At 38.4% G+C, this 22,700-nt stretch overlaps 1 protein-coding gene across 1 annotated transcript in view; it reads right to left on the minus strand.

Annotated features, from left to right (window-relative positions):
• RASEF (RAS and EF-hand domain containing) overlaps window positions 1-22,700 on the minus strand; it is a 107,299-nt gene that overhangs the window by 43,727 nt on the left and 40,872 nt on the right. The window contains exons 2-7 of the mRNA XM_020966961.2: window positions 18,657-18,803; window positions 14,106-14,196; window positions 6,057-6,152; window positions 5,627-5,704; window positions 4,338-4,453; window positions 803-871 (exon numbers count right to left, since the gene is read on the minus strand). Coding sequence (XP_020822620.1) covers window positions 803-871; window positions 4,338-4,453; window positions 5,627-5,704; window positions 6,057-6,152; window positions 14,106-14,196; window positions 18,657-18,803 — 597 coding nt within the window. The remainder of the gene's footprint in view (window positions 1-802; window positions 872-4,337; window positions 4,454-5,626; window positions 5,705-6,056; window positions 6,153-14,105; window positions 14,197-18,656; window positions 18,804-22,700) is intronic.

A 22,700-nucleotide genomic window follows, 5' to 3' on the forward strand; every position in this document is an offset into this window, starting at 1 on the left:
TGTAACTAGAGCACTGGAGATGTTAAAACTGACGTGATCAAGTGGCACATCTAGTCTACTTTACCTCCACTTATCAGGACTTAACCTGGTTACCTTTGTAATGGCAAAACAACTAAATATCTGTTGAAGCCAAAACTGTGGCCAGATGAGCTCACTCAACTCTGCCTCCTCTTTTCTATACTTAATTCACCATTTAGGCAAGATGAGTACTGATACATGCCTCCAAAAGTAGTCTACCTCTATAGTCTTCAGATAAAAGTAATTATTAAAATCATCTGAAAAACAAAGATGCAACCAAAAAGAATTCAGAGAAAAACTCCTTACAATATGCCTGACTTAAAAGACTTAACATATACTTCAGCATATAGATAGACAATCTAAATAATTAGCTACAGGTTCTTCATAAACTATCCTTCGTCATCAATGGTTTATTGTAACATAGGGAGTTGTCACTATTTTTTGGAGGAAAGGGATCAGTAGAGAATCCTTTAATAACCTTAAAAGTGCATTAAGACTTTGGGGACAACCTGTGTGTGCCAGGAGGAAACACTCAGCCACATCCCAAGATCACTTTTGGAGACCCATCCTCTATTTATTGAAAAACCAATGCTTGATTTGCAATTCAGTTATCTCGAAAAGCTAAGTGATTGTGCTGAATAAAATGTAATGACAAGAAACACATGTTTACCTGCATTTCCATCCTTAGGATTCAGTCTATTATTCTGCTGAACACACAACATAACATTTATGAAAAAAGAACAGTGAAAATAGCATATAATGAAGATAATTTATAGGAACTTACTGAAGCATTTCAATTTGCCTCTCAAGGCAATCTCTGTCTTCAGTATATTCTCTGATTATTTCCAGGTCCCTGTAAAATTACATTTTGCATTTAAATGAGAATTTTTGGATAAGCTATTTCCAGTGATTTCCATTACTACTCCATAGGACCTTCTCCACCTTCCTTCATGATTTCATTTCCTGCGCCCATATTTTCTCTCCACTTTGTCTGCTGCCTTCATCCTCATTGACTTCAAAAGTCAATTTCATCATCCATCTAACACTCTAACCTCAAGGTGCCTTCAGTACTCTAGATTTGAAAGACCTTCATCTCCAATTCCACATCTGGCATCCATAAGTACAGCTAATTTTTCTATCACAAGCTCCACCACCCAATATAGGGATTTATAGGATCATACATCTAAAACTGTGAAAGATCATAGAGGTCATTAAAGCCAAACCCTTCATTTTACAGATGAAGGAATCTAAGACTATGAAGGATTAAGTGACCATCCCAAGGTCACACAGTTAGTATGTGTCTGAGGTAGGATTTGAACACAAGTCTTCCTGACTGCAACAAAGCCCAGCACTCTATCCACCAGGCTATCAGGTTGTCTCTGTGTTCTCCAGCTACAATCTTCTTACCTGATATACTCTTCATTCTCACAAACTCATTCAATCTGCTTTTCTAACTCTTACTGGGTGGAGAGGGAAAAATCTCTTCCACCAGTCCCCATGAGCACTGATGACCTCACAGTCACACTTGATGTAATAATTAGTCTGTAATTCATGGCCAGTCAACATAGCTCTCACCCATACTTCTCTCTTCACCCTCTTAATTGTCTTAACTGCACCAGTCTCAATTCCTATGTTACACACTTCCCTCCAAATCCACATCTTCTACCCCTGCTCCAAGGTCACAAAGTATTGATAGAAGACATATTGAATAGATCAACTACAAATTCATGCTAATAAATTCACCAACATTTATCAAATTGCTTCTTGATTTCTTTTTATATCCCACCATGAAACCTTGCTATTTCAAAGTTTCTCTACTTTCTTCAAATCTCACATATCACTTTACCCTCTGATTTTGTTAATATAACCAAAATCTCCTCTTACCTGACTGAGATACAGTCGATCAACATAAGGCGTCTCTCTCTCTCTCTCTCTCTCGCTCTCACTCTCTCTCTCTCTCTCTCTCTCTCTCTCTCTCTCTCTCTCTCTCTCTCTCTCTCTCTCTCCTCACTCTCTCCCTCCCTCTTTCTCCCTCCATCTCTCTCTCTTTGTTTCTCTCTTCCTTTCCCCCACAACCTCCCGACCCATTTTCTCTCCCGTTTTTCTTTCTTTTGCCTTCAATTATGACTTTATTTTCTCCACTAACAGAAGAAAGAGTTTTGTCACCTTCCCTAGACTAATCCTTCCTCCAGAGTTCTCAATCCCATCTCATCTTCCATTCTTCTATGCCTTGCCTCTTTCATTAAGTCGCCCCCCTCTAGCATCATCTGTTCTTTCCCCTATGAATTGAAACAGACATCATTCTACCTTATAAAGATGGAAAAAAACAAATTCTTCATGACCCTGCTGATCTTTCCTGACATTTCTCCCTCCCTAATTTCCACCACCTCCCATCCTACTCTAATGCTATACATAGTTCTACAGTATTAATTAACACAAATGCTTGAAGAGCAACTTTGCCATTAAGACTGGTAACTTGATTTCATGAGGCAACTCTTGCATTGAGATAATATTGATAGAGACCTGGCTTATGAGTCAGAATACCTGGGTTCAAGTCCCATCTTTGACATGTAGTACCCTGGCTAAGTCATTTAACCTTTCAATGCCCTAGGAAACTCTCAAAATCCAAATTACAGAGCAGGTGCTAATCTGCACTAGTAATAGAGTTTCCTTAACTTAAGGAGTCTTAAAGTAATTGTAGTTTTTAGTTTAAAAAAAATTCTGTTTCATAACAATATAGAAAATTACACTTTGAATGCAGATGTCTCTGCTCAAATCTATTAATCTCCCTACAATTTAGTTTCCTTTTTCGTACTAAGTTAATACATCTTGTGTCTGACTTAACAGATATGGGGGGGGGGAATACCAAACACTGCATTTTTCAGAGAAAGTGCTCTTGACACACTGTTGCTTTGGGATATGGAACTATCAATGTGAATACAGTTAATTTGTTTTTCTAAATTTCACTCTTCAAGATAACGCTATTGAGATGCTTTTATAGAAAGTTTATACAACTGTTAAGCCTCAGAATAGAAATACATTAGCAGCTATTTACCAAACGTCTTAACTTATTAACATCTATCCAGACAGGACACCATGCTCCAACTGTTACCACGTTTGGCATGGTTATCAGGAACTAAGCAGAAAGACAGTCAGTACTTGGATGGAAAGAGCAAGGATATCCGGATCCTTTGGGAAATAGTGTTAGTAACTCAGAGGGTGACACTGTTACTCTTAAAGCACTTTTCATGAATTGTAGGGAAAATAAGCCAATTTATATAGCATTTGGATATTTGCAGCTAAAAGCAACTAATCATAGGATGCAGGGAGAGAAATCACCATGCCTTACAAAAATTGGGGCGTAGAACATTATGGTAAAATTACTGATGTACCTTATTAAATTCATATAATGTATATGATTTCCAAAAGTTGTATGCAAATCCAACTTAGTAAGTTAAATTGTACTTTCCTATTGAACTACATTATGATCTCAGAAAAAAATTTATCTTCAATTAAACAAAATAATTTTTAGTAGATGCTAGGGATCTAGTAAAGTATTATACTAGCTGCTGAGGAAATACAAAGATGACATCCCTGCCTTCAAAGGAGCTGCAGTTATAATCGGCTAATATTTTATTCTATTTCTGGGCTCCTAGTTTATTATCAATAGCTTAAAAAAAAGTCAAGCAAACATGTTGCTGCATGCATTTGTATAATTTCTGCTCGTGGGAAGGCTGAGCCTGGTAGAGTGCTTAAGCTTGGGAGTTCTAAACTTCAGTAAGGCTAAAGACAATTGGAGGTCCCTACTAAGCTTAGACTAACATGCTGAGCACTGGTTAGGGGTCAGCGTTTGCAGCAAACTGCCCAAAGAAGGTCAAAACTAGCCCCGTTCAGAAACAAGGCAGAATAAGCTTCCTCACTGACCTGCTGTGGGATCAAGCCCATAAGAGGCAGTTGTACTTTCAGCTTGGGCAAGAGAGAGAGATAACAGTCTCAAAAATAGAAAAAAGAAGAACAACCACATAAATGCTAAAACATACCTATTTAAAGAGCCCTTTTTGGAAAGTGAAAGCAATTTTTGATAAAAATCAAAAGGGACTAAATTCTTCCCTAATTTGTTTTTAAAGTCAGGCTTTTTCTTATTTCCTTAAAGGAAGGACTATGTTACAAATTTAACTAAATAGCCACTTATCAAGACAAAAAAAAAAACCAAAATATTTGCAAATATATTTAAACATACATACACATGTACCCATACCAACACTAAAGCACATGCTAAATTCTCCCAATTAAAAAAAATAACATGCAAAATTCCATACCTTTCTGAATTCAAACTTTGATCAGCATAGTCACTTTTCAAGGCATCTAATTCACTCTGAAGAAAGGCTATGTTTGTCTGTGCTTCTAAAAGATCTTTTTTAACTTTCTGATTTTCCTAAAGGAAAAGAAAAGTTAAATTTATTTGTTATTATGCTTTTCAACCAAGGAAAAATGGGAAAAAAGACTTCTTTGAAGAATCATGCAGCACATCAAAGGAATATGAATAAAGTTCCTTTTTTTAACTCAGTGGAAAAAAATAATGCATCAAAATCTGAACTGAGTCATCACATAAATTTCAAACTATACAAACTCAAAATCCCTAAAGTTGTCTTCCCCATTTCCATTCTCTCCATTGTCCCACAGTTACACACACACACACACACACACACACACACACACACACATACACACATTCATACTCTTAAAAGGAACAAAAGATATACTTTTTCAAAATACTCTCTGGTGAAATGAAAATCTACATCAGAAATAACAGATCTATTTAACAAGAAAGAGAATACTACCACGAAATATTCAATTGAATATTTTTAAAATGATCTGTTACATAGACTATGCAGTCCTCAGAGATGTTTCAATTACTTATGTTGGATATTTACAAGTGATTGGTAGTAACATTTTTCTGGAAAAAGTAAAGCTAGTGTAGAGATAGGCATCGTGGCCAAGTGCCCAAGGACCTGTCCTTGAAGACAAGACAACTTGGGTTCGACTCACCTATGACACATATGGGTTGGGTGACTCTGGCACTTATTAAGCCTTTTAATATTCTAGGCAACTCTTTAGGATTGTAAGTCACAGAAAAGGTGTTTCCCTAGATCACAAGGATGTATTTCCTCATGCAAGGATCCTTTATAGCAAGGAAATCACAAATCCGGGCCCTTTTTCCTATGAAGAATTTACTACTTCTTCCTAAAAGTGACTGTGACAAGGGAACCCCATGACATAAAAAGTACCTTTGTCCACAGGTACCTTGGAGCAATTTTAAAATGAATATTGTATGCATTTTCTTTTAAGTTTCCATTCTTTTTTTTTTAAAGCAATTGGGGTTAAGTGACTTGCCCAGGGTCACACAGCTAGTAAGTTTCAAGTGTTTGGTCTGAGGCTGGATTTGAACTCAGGTCCTCCTGACTTCAGGCTGGTGCTCTATCCACTGCACCACATAGCTGCCCCTTAAGTTTCCATTCTTGTCACCATGAAATAACAGCACTGTTGTGTTTTGAAAAGGTCCATCCCACAGGTAACATATTTCCTTAAATAGAAATGTAATTCTTACTGTTGACAAATCATAAATTCTTTTCTTTAATGCAGCCACATCTTCTTTTTGACTTAAGGTCTTTGACTGTTCTTCTAGCTGAAAGAGAAAATAAAGTACATCTGTTTATCAACCAAATTCAGATTGAGCTAATTAAGGTTCACATCTCTGCATACAATGTCGGTTCATTATATGGGGGAAATTTTTTTAAATTATCTTTACATGTAATTTAAAAATACTATTAAAAATAAAAAATATTTTGAAGTGAAAAAAATCAGTGAACGGCCTTAATAGCATGCTTTGCCTTTGCCTCATATTTAATTTTTTTTTCATGCTTGGTTCTAAAAAGGGAAGCCCGTATTTCCTAAAGGCAGATATTTAAATTCCCCATCGCTGATAGGGAGGGTCAGAGTTGCTGAAGACCGAAAGCTATAGAACTGTGGCTGCTCACCTTTTTTAGCTTTTTGATGGTCACCTGAAGATCCCCTACTTCTGCTTCATACTGACGTTTGAGATCATTTAGCGCTTCTTCAGCTTTTCTTTTCTCCTAGAAAAAAAAAACATTTCATAAGATCAAATGCCCATTCATCCAAAAAACATTTAGTTAGCCCCTACTCTGTAAAGAGGCTTGTGTTAGGTGCTGGGCAACATAAGAAGCCTAGATATTAATAGCATTTACAGAACGTTAAGGTTTGCAGAACACAGTACATGCATTCTCATTTGATCCTCAGAACAATCCCACGAGGTAGAGCCTATTACTACCCTAATTTTACAGATAAGGAAATTGAGGCAGAGAAAAGATAAGTGACTTGCCCAGTAATTGTCTAAGCAGAGAACTGGGTCTTCCAAGTCCAGTGCTCTTGACTACTGCTTCCAATGAGCTGCTTCAGTAAGACATAGTTACTGTCAAAATGATGATGATGTAGCTGGGGGAATTGGGGGCGTGGGGAAGGGGAGACAAAACAAGAAGGCAAGGAAAGGGCCAGCCATCCCAGTGTCAAAAACTAAGCAAAGGTGGGGAGGGGCTTCTGAGGTATGGAATAGGGAAGGAGGAACTCATGACAGATTTCTTGATTTTCTCAAGAAAGTAGGAGGGGAATTCTGTTGAGAAACAAGAAGATCAAATGTATAGGACTGAAGAGAAAATATTTGAAAGTCATCGTGTAGTCATGAAGTGAAGAAAAGAAACTGGACTGTAATATGGAGGAGTGGGAGAGGAGTGAGGATAACAAGGGTGAGAAGTTTTTTGGTTGCTTTTTTAAAAGCTGGGGAAGAAAACTGAGTATGTCTTTAGTCAGAGGAAAAGGACTGAACTTTGGCTGAATGGAGAAACAGGCCCAATGATCTAACCACTGAGCTGATTCTGGAATCATGGGACATGGGTTCGAATCCTGCCTCTGATAATCCCTACTTGTATGACCTTGGAAGTGCCATTTTACCTCCACGGGTTTCATTTTCCTCATATATGAAATGAGGGGGTGGTATCAGATGGCTTTTGAGGTCCCCATCTGTAAAATGAGCCAGAGAAGAAAATGGCAAACCACTCCAGTATCTTTGCCAAGAAAACCCCAAATGGAGTCACAAAGAGTTGGACGCAGTGGAAACACTGAATGAATAAAAACATCAAGGTCTCCTACAGCTCCAGATCTACAACACCACGGCCCCTGTGACAGTCATATTCTTATCTTCTCTGCTAGTTACAAAGGTTTCCCTCCCTAGGACTCTCCTTAAATTGGACAAGAACAAAAGGGCCATTATGGCCTGAGCCATCAATTGCCTACATGACATTCCAGTTTCAGGAAGCAAAGACAGCCCCTTAAAGAAAAAAAATTCCAATATCCAGCTTCTCCTGGTTCCAATTACTTCAGCGATGTTTATTAAAAGAGAAACATCTTGCATATGAGGGGTCAGATGGTCCTTAGCTGGGCTCCAAATAATGAACCACAGTGGAGTCCCAAAGTAAGCTGACATATTTACACTCAAACAAAATTATGTATCCCAATAGCCAGCACCTATCATCACGATAGCAAATCACGCTGACACCAAGTTACTCTGACAAAGGCATCATGTTACCAGGAGCAATACAGCAGGGGTAGACATTTTTAAGAAATGTTAAACCCCAGTTGTTCTCAGATCAGAAGTGTGGAATATGTCAGTTCAATGCAAGAGGGGCTGAATGTGAAGGTCAGGTTTGACAGACAGGAAGTGTGAACAAGTGAACCTAAATTACAGCAAAGGAAAAAAAAGGCTGATAATGTGCTAGGTTTTAAAGGGCTCTCCAAATGAAAAGAAATGAAATGTCAAGCAGGAGGGTGGCAAAGGAGGTGAGGGAGATTTGTGCACATCTAAGTAAAGTTGTTAAATTACATTTCAAAATCTATTAAGGCGACTCATTAAATAACAAGCTGTGACTTTGGAGAGCAATGAGCTGTAACTTCAGGCCATGTGACTGTGGAGTTCCCAGCACCCAGGAACCATCCCCTCTGACAAAACTTGGAAGAATTCTCCAGATAATATTTTCATTGAGAGTGCCTTAATTCTAGGGTTTTCCTGATTCCTAATGGTGTATTTATGACTAGGAATAGAGGAGAAGCTCCTGCCTTTCAATGAAATTTGCTTCTTATCTGATTTCAAATTGTCTGCCAGGGTAGAGCCAGGTGGCACACTGGATATAGAGAGCTGGACCTGGAATCAGGACAACTTGAGTTCAAACCTGGCCTCAGACACTTACTACCTATGTGACTCTGAGCCAATGATTTGACTCCTCTGCCTCAGTTTCCTCAACTGTCAAATGAGGATAACAATAATACCACTTTTCTCCAAGGGTTGTTGTGAGCATCAAATGAGATAATATTTGTAAAGTGCTTCGCACAGTGCACATGGTAGGTGCTTAATAAATGTTTCTTTCCTTCCTTCCTTTGTGACCCTGGACAAGTCACTTAATCTCTGCCTGCCTCAGTTTCCTCATCTATAAAATGAGGATAATAATAGCACCTACCTGTTTGACCCCTTATCTGCAAGATGCTTTTCTTTTAAGAAATGTTGCATAGAATAAACGTCGTAAATAATAATAGCACAACAACCTGGGTTGTTACAAGTATAAAATGAGATATTATTTGTAAAGACTTTGGAAGTCTTAAAGCATTTTTATTGTTATGGTTATTATTATTATTACTACTACTTATTACTACTATTACTACTACTACTATTACTTCTCTAAAATGATTCTGTCAAAAGATCCTCTCCTCACTTCCCTCCTTTCTCCTTTTATGTTCTAACAATCACAAGTACTTGCATTCACAAGTTAGTAAAATCTTCCCCCCCCAACCTCCCTCAAATCACAGGAATCATAGGGATTCTAGATCTAAAACAAAAAGAGACCTTCAAAGGTCATTCAGTCCAATGCCCTCAGTTTTATAGATGGATGAACTAAGTCCCAGGTATATTGAGTTCCTCATTGTCAAACAGGTAATAACTCCTAGTGGCAAGTTTTGAACCAGTATCTTCTGACACCAGAGATAGTCCCATACTGCTTCCTTCCAAATAATATACAGTAGGTTTTAACAAAAAATAGACTAAGGAAAATTTTGAAAATTTAGCAAATTCTCTCTGCTTTTCCCTTTCTACTCAATAGAAAAAAAGCAGGCCTTAACACAAATACAGAGGGTCACCCAGAATTTTTTTACTTGAGCCCAGGTCCTTCACAGGGATTCCACTCTTGAGAAAGAACACTGTGTCTTTAGTTATAGGACCCAGGTTCACATTATGTGCAGCTTTGGCAAAGTCACATATTCCCTGTCAGCCTCAGTTTCTCTTCTCATCTCTCATCTCTCTCATCTCTGTCTCTCTCTCTCTCTGTTTCTCTCTGCCCCTGTCTGTCTCTTTCTTTTGGTCTTCTGTTCTGTGCTCTCTCTCTCTCTCGCCCTCTCTCTCTCTATCTGTGTGTGTGTGTGTGTGTGTGTGTGTTAGACTACAGCAAGGATTATTAACTTTTTTGAGTCACAGACCCCTTTGGGAGTCTAGTAAAGCCCATGATCCCTTCTCACAATCTTTTTTTTAACTTTAAATTCATAATTTAAATCTCTGCTCCCAAAAACAACATTAAAAGGCAAGAATGGGTAAAAACTCCCCTAGGGTGAGTTATTCCACCTCTCTGACTATCCTTTCATAGAGGGCACTTAGTACTGTCGTTGTTCAGTCATATCCGACTCTTCGTGACCTCATTTAGGTTTTGCTTGGGAAAGATACTGGAGTGGTTTGCCATTTCCTTTTATCAGCTCATTTTACAGAAGAGGAAACTGAGGCACACAGAATTAAGAGACTCGCCCAGGTTCTCTATCTACTGCACCACCTAGCAGCCAGAATCCTTAGCACTGGGATACAAATGACCATCACTATCATGATCTGTTTTTCTGAATAGCAACCACATTAACAACTAATATCTATAAAGCTATTTAATATTCACAAAAAAATTTTGCATACATCCTCCCAACCGATTCTCAAAACAGACTTGTGAGGCAAGGAATGCGCTTATCCCATCTTTAGAAATAGCGAAATGGAGGCTAAAAATGTCAAATGATCTGCTCACCTAGGTTCTCACCTGGGCCATGTTCATGCTGGGATTCAAATTCAGATCTCATAGTCAACACTAAGGACAAGAAGAAACTTCATCATTCTAAACTTTTAAATATCATACTACAAAATAATATATCATTCCCACTGGGATGGTTTCCTATGGCCTATACCAAGGCTTGTTTTCCATATTCCATCATCACCACCATTAATTTAAAATTTAAAACATTTGAGCTACAGTGGCTGCACAGAGCAAGTAGAAAGAAGGCTGGACTTGGAATCATCTGTAAAAGGGGAATAATAGTATCTACCTCCATGAAGATGAAATGAAATAATATGCCTAATAGACTTTAAAGTGCTAGAGAAATATCCAGTATTTTTATCACAATATCCTATTTCTCCTGGTTTATTTTTAATCCATTAAGACATATTGAAATATAAAAGAAAGTCTAAACTTCTACTTTTAAAAGAAAGTCTACTTCTTGATTTTTCGGTAGATGTGTTTTGCAAGCATCTACAAGGTAAGCATGTTAGTAAAAGGAAATATATCTTAAGAAAAATGAAATGATCTTTCACCTGAATATCACAGATAGAATATTGGGCTTAGAATCAGAAAGAACCAAGTTTAAATCCTGCTTCAGTCACTTACTCCAGGCAAGTCACTTAACATCTACGGGCCTCAGTTTCCTCATCTAAAAAATTAAGGGAATGAACTTAATGACATCTTGCACTAATCTACATTTTCTATTCATAGATACCTTTTCATTTACCGAACTACAGATGCACCAAGCATCTGCTATGCATTCTACAGCCAAGTGCAACTGAGGTACAGTTAAGTAATGACTTCACCAAGTCTCCTCAATAAACTAGTATCAGAAATAGGCCTCCTTATTTCAAAGGCATAAAGTTTGGATCACTCAGCCATAGCTACTTAATACAGCACACATTTCACTGGGCATAAAAAAATGAAAATATCTTTCAAATAATTCATGAGGAGCAAATTATCCTCATCTATCCAAATGTATTTCCTTTTAGCTAGATAGAGGCCAAGTAAGGTTTTAAACGAAATGGGGATAACTATCAGCATGACAGAACCTAAATCTCTTAAGTGCTATGTTCACCGAGGTTAAGTATTTTACAGGGAATCATAGACTGTTCTTCCAAACATCAGTGCAATAGTCCCAAAGTGGATAATCTCCATAAAACTAAAACAATAAAAACCAATTATACCATTTCCCTCCAGAAACATTTTATTTTCTTTGTCCCCAGGGCAAAATCAGGAAGGGGTTTCATCTTGCTTGCTGCTTACCCAGAGAAGACAGCAACAGTAAGAACCCTAAACTCTAGGACTAAGTATATTTTGAAGCAAACATGCAGTGGTGCTACTTGCAAAATTGTAATTTCAATGCTGAATTCTAAAGGCTAGTCATGATGCATTGTCATCCATTATCAGAAATCTATGCACAAGATGAAACAAAAGAAGAATTATCTTTTCCCCTACTTAACTGAAATATGGGCTAATGCGGGCAAAAGTTCCACTTAATGGACAACCAACCAACCACTGTCTGAGCGTCTTCTATACTATGCCCAACTCTGCGGGTGATATAAAAGAATCCTCAACTATTTGGCAACTTCACTTAATTAAAGCCCAGCTAAGCATCAGGAACTAAACAAAAAAGTCATCCGACAAGCCAAAACAGAAGTCACAAAACAGATGCAAGGAAGCTAATGGCTCTAATTATAGAGATCCAGCTTGCCCTCACTGGGCCTATTTAAGTCTCATTTAGACACATTTCTAAGAAGTGTGATTAACTTGTTTTTTGAGTGTTCCACAGACTAGAAGCAGCGAATTAGAAAAAGAGAGAGTGGCTACCTCAGGCAGGCACGCTGACAACAGCAAAAATACTGCAGGGAAGGAAGAAGACAGAACACTTATGAAAAGCACACGCAAGCACTCAAAAAGCAAAACAATCTAAAACCATTGAGTAGAGGAGCCAATAGTTCTGTATGCCTTCAGATAGGTCCTAAGGGCATCACCCTATTATAGAATAGTAGAATAACCGCTAGTAATATGTAGTAAATAATAGTATCTTATTTGTAGCTACCTAGATTCACAGTGGGTTCAAATAGTGGGTTTCAAATAGTAACAGTACAATAACATGTTTATAAACATGGCCCTGAGTCTAAGTTCAGTGATGTTCAGAATATTCTGCTTAACAAGAAAGGGAAGTAATAGATTTTAGATTCTCAGCCAAAATGGTTAGAATATAGTTTTAATGTTCAAAAGGATAAATCTTCCATTATCTAATTCCAGAGTTTTTTTAAGCTTTAAGACCAAAGTTCTGGCCTCAGGAAGCTTATAATCCACAGGAGAATTCCGAATTAACATGTGCAAAGCAATTAGGGAACAAATAAGTAAGTGCTAAACCATATAGTATTGACTTAAAATGACAAGTAGGAAGATGTTAATCTTGCATGAAAGTCATGAAGCAATGTCTCAGGGAAGAGAGGGGGGTCTTGAGTTGGGTACTGAAGAAACTTGATAAGCTGAAAGCTAACTGGAGAGGAGTTTTTTTGATGCACAGCAGTGGGAAATAAAACTGGACAATCGTATTGAGAGTGAGGTCAGATAATGAAACTATCGAATGTCAAGCAGAGGAGTTTGACCTTGATAATAAAGCAGCATTTTATATTTTTAAGTAGGACATGATGAAAATGGTTATTGAGGAAGATTAGCTAAGCAGTATGTGTGATATGGAGTCCGAGAGCCTGGGTAGGAAAATGTTGCTGTAATCCAGGCATAAAGAAGATCTTAATCAAAGAAGCATAGATTTAGAACCGGAAGTGATCTCAGAGCCCACCTAGTTCCTCATACTTACCACACACAAGGACAGTGAAGCACAGATAGACTAACTACCCAAGGTTACAAAGATTAGCACTGTTCGACCTGAGAGTGGTTGGACTTCGATCCACCGCCAAATCCAGGAGAAGAAAGGAGGTAAGAGAAGGGGAGGGGAGAGAGAGGAAGGGAATTAAGGAGAGGAAAATGCTACTACTTTTATTCTCCATATGCAAACCTGCATTGTGAACTCCACCCAGTGCCAGACATACATCAAAAAATGTTCTGAACCCTGGGACTGAATAACAGTGGGAAATCAAGGGAGGTTAGGAGCCTAGAAATAAGAAGAGTTTTAAATCTGAGGGATTAGAAAGGAGCCAAGTTTGCACAATGAGAAGAAGCTAAGTGCTGCAGTAGATAGAGCACTGGGCCTAGAACGACAAAGATCAGAGTTCAAAACTGACCTTAGACACTTACTAGCTGTACGACCCTGGGCAACTTACTTAATCCCTGCCTGCATAAAACTGGATAAGGACATAGCAAACCACTCCATTATCTTTGCCAAGAAAACCCCATGGACAGTTGATCCACAGGGGTCATGAAGAGTTGGACAGACAGAGTGAATGAACACCACCACCACCACCACCACCACCTACACAATGAGACAACAGAAAAGTCAATGGTGCTAGAGAAATGAAAAATAGTAGAACTGAGGGGGTTATCACTAAAAGCCTGGGGGAAATATGCTAACATTATCTAGAGGCATCACTTTCCACTTTTTGCTTAATGAAAAAGAAGAATCTGGATGGAAATAATTTCCTTCAATTCATGCTGCAGTTGCAGCAAACTATGATGAAGAGGAGAAAAAAAACTGGCTATGTTCCAGTGCATAACAATGAAATTTAGAGACCCAGTTTGAATTCTATTGAAGTCACAATTTGAAACTCGCTTCATGTATCCTTCAAATAAACAGAAGTAGAAGCTCTCTGCTTTGACAGAATCTGCGTAGGTACAGACGTGGCAGGAGGCGGTGAGTGGGGTTGTCTTCCACACTGACGTCTGGAGGTGATGGCAATACCAGACACTTACATCTTTCCTTGTTTTATGTTCTGTGGCTTGGATCCTCTGATCCATCTCCTCTTCCAGCTCACTCAACTGCATGGCTGCTTTGTCCTGGGCTCTGAAAATTTAAAAGGGCACACACTTCGATTCACCTTTGTTATTTGAAAACACAATAATGAGAGAGACTCTTCATTTCCTTCATGTGCACACACGCATTCTGAACTCTAACCAGCCCCAGAGATATGTCATTGAATAAATAAACACCAAACTGCTGGGGCTGGCAGTTAATTTTTACAATATTTGCTTCTTTAAATAATGTAACCACCATAACCACCAACCATGAAAAGCTCACATTTCTATGGCACTTTAAGATTTATTTTAAGATTTTAAGGCATTTTCCTTCATAATTATCCTCTGAGGTAGGTTTAAAAAAAAAAGTATTGTTATCCCCATTTAACAAATGGGCAAACTGAGGTTTGAAGAGATGAAATGATATTGCCCAGTGTCACAAAGCTTGTAGGCATCTCATCTGGGATTCATATTCCAAGTCTACCATGGTTTTTTGTTGCGGTTTGGTTTGGGTTTTTTTTTTTTTACTTTTTGCTAGGCAATGGGGTCAAGTGACTTGCCCAGCGTCACACAGCTAGTAAGTGACAAGTGTCTGAAGCTGGATTTGAACTCAGGTCCTCCTGACTCTAGGGCCGGTGCTCTATCCACTGTGCAACCCAGCTTCCCTCCCCCCAAGCATGTTTTGCTATGAGGATATTGAATAGTAAAGGTGAGGGTTAAGTACATAGCACCAACTATGTTTGAGTCATCATGCTGTGTTTTACAAATATTATCCCATTTGATCTTCACAGAGGTTTGCTGTTTTGTCCTCCATTCTCGAAGAAGACCTTGACATCAGGGAGGTAATGCCATGACTTGCAAGTGAAATGGATTTAAGTGAGACAGGGCTGTGCAAAGTCACCAGCTTCACTTTCTCCTCCAGAGTCATCTGGGTCCAGCAGCCAGATGTAGATCAGGACGCCTGGAGATGGCCCAGGATGCAATGGGGAACCTTGGCCTTTTCAAACTAAGGTCTTTAACAGGTCCCAGTCTGACTAGGGCAACATCCATTCAGTGATTTAGGCTTAATCACAGCAACCCTGAAAGTTAGATGCAGTTAGTATTATAGTTAAAGAAACTGAACCAAACAGAGATTAACTGACTTTTGCCCGGGATCACACAGCTATTAAGGATCTGAGGCTGGATTTGAACCCATGTCTTACTGACTCCAGGCCTAGAGCTCTAACAGCTGCACCACCCCAGCTACAAAAGTAATGAAGACATATCTGTAAAACATATTTTATAACTTAATTATAGCAACTATATCACAGGTTAAAATAGGAACAAAAACTGGGGCAGGGGAACAGAATAACAAATTCCCCAAATGATAAAACTGAATTCTAACAAAAGTCCTTAAAATTTCAGTTCATAGAACATGAGTTTACACTTTAACCAGAATTTGGTTCTTAACTTAATTCTAAGAATAAATCATTTTTTAAAAATCTGAAATCGGAGAGTGGGATTGGAACAGCAAAATATATTGAAAGTGGTTTGGGTTTTATGCTTAATGCTGAAGCTGATTTTAAAATCGTTTCGTGTATCATTCAGTTCCCAGTATTTCAATACTATGGGGAAAGGTAAGTATATGAAGTATATGAACTCTAAAAAATTTGCTTTTAGTTCATAAATGATATGGTTTAGGTCTGTATTTAAATTTCCCTCACATACAGGCCATGGTGGCTTGATTCCATCCACTCCATTTTTTTCCTCATATGTTCAGTTGCTAGTTGAGTACAAGTATTAAATGTGCCCCGTCAACATATATGTGTATGTATGTATATAAATGTATTATATACACATATGTATTTATGTAGTATATGTTATATGTAATACCATTTCATAAACTATATGATTATACATTTTATCTATAGATGTTTATATTATTTATATAATTATATATTTATATTTTTGTATATTTAATATAAATTTAAGAAAGAGACAGCTATTTACTCTAAGCAGTAAACATACAACAGGCTAAATTTCATGGAAACATATATCAGTTAGAAAGGACCTCAGGATCGTCTGTGTCAACTTACATCTGAACAGGAATCCAAGCGGTTCTCAAATCTTCTTGTTTTTACTTTCACATAATTTCTCATCCATGTCCCCTTCTTACTGACAGTCACAGTTCCACGCTAGGCCCTCATTATCTTTCACCCGGATTATTGTGATAGCCCCCTATTGGTCCTACCTCAAATCTCTCCCTCACCAGTCCTTCCTCCTCTCTGCTGTCAAAGTAATTTTCCTAAAGCACAGGTCTGACAATGATCGCATCCCTCCATCCCCATTTCAATAACCTCCAGTGGCTCCCTATTACCTCCAGGATCAAATATAAAATTCTCTGTTTGGCAGTTAAAATCTTTTCTAGTCTACTTTTCCAGTCTTCTGACCATTTAGTCTCCTCCACATCGATGATTCAGCTACACTGGTCTTCTTGATTGCACAGCAAGATCTTCAAGCCTTTGTACCTGCTGTCTACTGTCCCTACAATGTTCCTCCTTTTCTCTTGACTCACTTTAAGCCTCAGCTCAGACATCATCTTCTTTTGCAGGAGGCCTTTCCTGGTCCCTTCTCTACCCTAGTCCCCTTGCAGGTACTTTCTTTCTGAGATTAACTTCCATTTACAGTGTATATACTTTAAAGACACACATAGTTATTTATTTATGTGTTGTCTCCATTAGAATATGAGATTCTTGAAGACTCTTTTTTTACGTCCAGTGCTTAGAAGAACATCTGGTACATGTTGCAGTATTATTTGTCTGACTCTCCCGGACCCTATGGACCATAGCACCCCAATACTGTCTGTGGGGTTTTCTTGGCAAAGATACTGGAGTGGTTTGCATTTCATTTTCCAGTGGATTAAAGCAAACAGGTTAAGTGACTGGTCACACGGCTATTAAGCGTCTGAGGCCACATCTGAATTCAAGTCTTCCTGACTCCAGGCCCAGTGTTCTATCCACTGAGCCAACTAACTGCTTCCATCTGGCACATAGCAAGCATTTAATAAACACTTATTGACCAACTACAGCATTTCTGACAAGTGGTCATCTAGTCACTGCTTGAAGACCTCCAGGGAAGGGCTGTCCCCCGACCCCGCAAGGCAGCACAAATTCTTCGTAGCTTCTCCCAGTATAAATCATCTGCCCAGACATCTGGTTTTACATTTTAGCATCATCCATCTCCAGAGAAAGAACTAACAGAGTCTCAGTGCATATCGAAGCATACTGTTTCTCACTTTATTTTTTATGGTGGTTTTTTTTGGGGGGGTTTTTGGCCTGTAGTTTCTTTCACAACATGACTAATATGGAAATATGCCATACAGGCATGGTTGCAAATGTACAACTTATATCAAATTGCTTCCTGTCTCAGGGAGGGGAGATGGGAGGGAGGAGAAAATTTGGAATGTAAATTTGCTGTAAAATATTCTTTTAAAAAATAAATAAATACATTTTAGCATCTGTTTTCAGTTGTCTTAATAGTGATTCAAAACTTCTTTTTGAAAGAATTGTGACTGTCAGTCCCATCTACTTCTAATTTCTCCAATCAGAACTACTCTCCTCAAAGCTTTTAAAGAGGCCAGAACCTTATACTTTCTCTACAATTTAAAAAAAAGACAAAGGCTTTAGAAGTAAATATTTCTTCATAAAAGCATTGTACTTCTTTCAAAATCATTATTGATCCTCGCAACAACTGCATGAATTATGTAGGACAGATATTAATCAACCAATCAATAAGCAGTTATTAAGCATCTACTATGTTCCTGATATTGAGCTAGGCTCCATTTCACAGATGAGGAAACATGAAGTAAAATAATTTGTCCAGTCTTATAGTTAGTAAGTGAAAAAATGCAGATGACAGAACTGCAAAGGGGAATTCCTTCCACTAATATTGCACTAACAATGCAGCTTGCTTCAATTAATGCGGAGGTTTAAATTTTTTTTTTAAATAAATTTAAAAAAATAAAATCAAGTGGTACATATTACAATGTCAACATTATTTCAGAGAGGCAGCCATTACCAATATGTGGTCAAGGGATCCCAATGGGAAGAAAAGTGGACCTCAAGTCACAATAATACTAAGATATTTTAAACATTCCTAACATGGCAAATACTGATATATCTAAGCCATATAAACAAAAACTCTTTGAGGTACTCAATAATTTAAGACTGTATAAAGGGGAGTCCTGAAACCCAAAAGTTTGAACACGGTGAGCATAGAGGATGGAGAACCAGCCTGGGGGACTCCGGAAGACTTGAATTCAAGTGCCATGTGTGACAGACATGTAGAGGCTATACGATCCTGGGCAAGTCATAGAGATCCTCCTACGCCCCACGCCACGCCAAGGAATTCTCTAAGACTATAAGTAGCAGAGCAGTTGTTAATATGAATTGGTTGAAAGGGTTTCCTCTTTGAGTGCTCCTTAAGTCAATGATATCAAAGAAAAATTTACATATACATTTTTTAAACTACCTTTTCACTGCAATGGCCAGGTTTTCTATCTCGGTGCTTTGAAGTCTGATCTCTTGGATAAAGTTCTTGATAACATATTCATAAGGTTGAATTAATCTTGGCTCCAAAATGTTGATGTTCTGATAAAGAATGCTAACTTGTTCTTTTCTGCCAAAGGAAAAGAAAAAAAAAATTTAAGTGCCCATTTGTGTAACAAACACTTTACCCACAAAGGGAACAAAGCAAGTGCAGATCACTAAAATAGGAATCAAAGTAGCATATAGGATAACAAGGGTGCCTAGAATAGAGAATGTGCATTTGGACAGTAATGGGATTAAGGGGCAGGGCAGAACCTAATTCTGGATGGTTTCCCTATGTGGATAGAGGAATTTACATGAAAAGGATAAGATAGAGCCAAAGAATGTTCTCTTAAAGAGCATTTCAATGAATATACATAGAAGGCTTTGAGCAGAGCTAACACTTTTCACCTTTTTCAAATCCTTTTCTTAATTAGAACATTGTTTCATTTTACTCTTTGGTACATGTATCCCTAGGACTGCTTGCTTGCTCATCGAATAACAAATCAATTTTTCTTGCTTTGATCCTTTGTGGGAAGTTAGCTTTGGTATCATCTAATAATGTTAACTTAAGCTATGATTCTACTGTGATGATAGCAGCGCTTCCTGAAATGAAAGCTAGAGATTTTGTCATGGGGGGAGGGGTGGAAATTAGTTTCCCAGAAGAAATGGACAACTTTGGGCCTAAAATAGCAATAAAGTCACATCCAAATAACAGATGCTTACCATGGGATTTAGAGCTGGTTTTGGAGGAACACAACCACCTCATCTTGAAAAGGTGGAAAATGAAAAACAGAGAAGTAATTTCTAATAAAGCAATGAAGTAGAGGAAAGGGAGGCAAAGAGAAGAAGAGGAGACAGAAGAAGGAACAAGTGGAAGGAGAGATAGGGAAGAGATAGGCAGAGGGGAGAGGGAGAAAGAGGAAGAAGAGTGAGTAGGAGAGGGAAGGAGAAAAGAGGAGGAGGGGAAGGGAGAAAAAGAGAGGGGAAGGGGGAAAAGGGAAATGAGGAGGGAAAAGGGAAAAGAAGAGGGGGAAAGGGAAAAGAGGAGGGGGAAAGGGAAAAGAGGAGGGGGAAAGGGAAAAGAGGGAAAGGGAAATGAGGAGAGAAAGGGAAAAGAAGGAGGGAAAGGAAAAGAGGAGGGGGAAAAGAAATGAGGAGGGAAAGGGAAAAGAAGAGGGGAAAGGAAAAGAGGAGGGGGAAAGGGAAATGAGGAGGGGAAAGGGAAAAGAGGAGGGTAATTTGTTGTAAAGATAAATTAAGGAAATGTTTGTAAAGCACTTCAAAAACCTTAAAGCCCTATAAAATGCCCACTGCTATTTTCTTTTCCCTTCCATGACCTACTCACAGAAAGGGACTTCTTGTCCTATGTCATAATCTCACTGTATGTAAACTTTCAAGCTATTCACTCCCAACATCTACCAATTTTTAGCAATATTTCAAAATACTAGATGCTGTCCACTAGCATCAAAATGGCAGTCCAAATGTCCTTCTGCATTCACACAAGTGCCAAGTCTGTGCCATACTAGCTAGCCCACGACACAGAACGCCATAATTTATGAGATGTGGTTAATTGCCCCAGTCTTATGATGGTTTCCACCTGGTTAATTTTCCAACCCCTGTAACATTTTCTACCGCATGAATTGCTCCAGTTTTCTGAGGCTGCATTTCACAGCTTGTGAGCAAACAGTAAATCACAAATCAAATCAACAATAGTTAAGTTTCTGCTATATTCCAAGCACTTTAAGATATCTGAAATACCAGACATTATATTTCCCCACATACTCTGTTTATATTTAGTAACAAGGTAGAGAATTCCAAAATAGGAGAGAGATAAAACCCATCAAAAACTACCACTTCATTCATGAAACGGAATGCTCCTCTCTTGATACGCAGGGCAGTCCAGAAGGCTTAATACTGCACTAAGATTTTTAGGACACCCTGTATCTGTGAACTGGGCTAAGTCCAGGGGTATTTGCACATATGTGTTTGCTTGTTGGTTCATCCTTTAGACTGTAAGCTCCTTGAGGACAGGACTTTCTTTTAACTCTCTTTGTAGCTCAAGCATTTAGCACAGTGCCTGGCACATTGTTGTTGCTCAGGTCGTGTCTGACTCTTCTTGACCCTCTGGACTATGGCACGCCAATAATGTCTGCAGAGTTTTCTTGGCAAAGATACTGAAATGATCTGCCATTTCCTTCTTCAGTGTATTGAGGCAAATAGAAGTTAAGTGACTTGCCCAGGGTCACACAGCTAGTAAGTATCTGAGGCCACATTTGAACTCAGGTTTTCCTGACTCCAGGCTCAGCACTTCATTCACTGAGCCACCTCGCTGCCCTTGCCTGGCACACAGCAGATGATATGTGTGTGTATAGATGATATATACATATACATACATATAAATACATACACAGAGAGACACATATGTATATATACGCACCTATGTGTATATATACATACATATCCATATATATGCATACATATATACATATATATATACACACACACACATATACATATATATTGACTGACAGCTAATGAGAATCCACTTAAATTTTCAATGTGAGCCTTTACACCTCAGAAATTAGCAAACACTACAAATTAGAGTTTGATTTATTGTTCTGTTGATTGTCGAGGCTTGGGAAAGTAATGGAGAAAATGTTAGGTAATGTAGATTAAACTTAAAAGTGTATTGTGCATACTTTTTTTTGGTTGTTAAACATTTACCAGCATGCCCCTGGTTAAGTATTACATGAAATGAGCCACATAAACCTGTACTTTCCATAAAAGTCCATTCCAACATCTCACCATTTATTTCATGGGGTGACCTTGGATTCTTCCTCCGGCAGGGCCGAGGGATAAGGCCTAGGCTAGACCTGTGATTTTCCTGGTCTAGAGAACCCTCAAGTAAGTAAAACCAATCTTGCAATGAGGGTTGGTATCATCTCTTCAACTTAGAGGTTTTGAGAGCAGAAGTTTCAAACTTGTAGCCAATGCAGCTCAAAATTCCATTTGGACCCAAGTTAAAATTTAATTGGAAAGTGTTTAACAAAATGAATATACATACACTGAAACATAGATAATGTTATGAAATGTGGTTTTCTACGTCAATACTCAGTCCACAAGGATTTGTTTCTATTTTCCTTTTGGCACCATTGGTCTAGAGCCCTAAGAGATTAAGTGACTTGCCCAAGGTTATAGAACTAGTATATGTAATGGTCAGAATTTGAACTTAGGTCTTTCTGGATTCAAGGCCAGTTCCCTATTCACTAGGCCAAGCTGTCTCCATGATATATAAGGTTCTTCCTTATAACATAATACTAGCAGAACCTACACCAAATTGAAAAGGCTTAGAGCATCATTGGGTCTCCCATCAAAAGCTAAGCCTAACTAAATTCAAAGCCTGGCTATCAAATGATAAATATTTTGTGGCCACAGTTCCTACTAAACTCACCTTCTGAAGCCTAGAAATGGTCTCAATCAGAGTCAGAACCGACACAACTAAAATTAGTTATCTTCCAAAGTATTGAATCACAAGCCAACAAACACAGTGAGAAAAAGGGAAAGTTCTGACTTAAGAACACAGCCTGAACATCTCAAACTCACAGATACACACAAAAGAAAATCCCTGAGGGATCACACATTTGGGAGCCACAGGATAACAGATTTAAAGCTAGAAGGAACCTTGGTGGTCACCTGGTCAAACCTCTTCATTTTACTGGTGAAGAACTTGAGATTTGGATGAGTTAAATGACTTGATCAGGTTCAAAAAACCATCAAGAATCAGAGGAAGGATTTGAACCCAGATGTTACTGACTCCAAGTCTAGCATGATCCACTGGGCCAAAAGATGGTACACTATACTTCTTGACAATGAGATTAGGGAGCAGACAAGCAACTTCATGGGGGCAGGGAATTCTGAGATGAGGAAATTCCTTCTAACCACATTTCTACAAGTGTCACTCAATCTGGGCATTCATTGGTCCTTC

Source organism: Phascolarctos cinereus, unplaced genomic scaffold (assembly GCF_003287225.1).
Source record: "Phascolarctos cinereus isolate Bilbo 61053 unplaced genomic scaffold, phaCin_HiC Scaffold_4;HRSCAF=312, whole genome shotgun sequence".
Classification (NCBI taxonomy): domain Eukaryota; kingdom Metazoa; phylum Chordata; class Mammalia; order Diprotodontia; family Phascolarctidae; genus Phascolarctos; species Phascolarctos cinereus.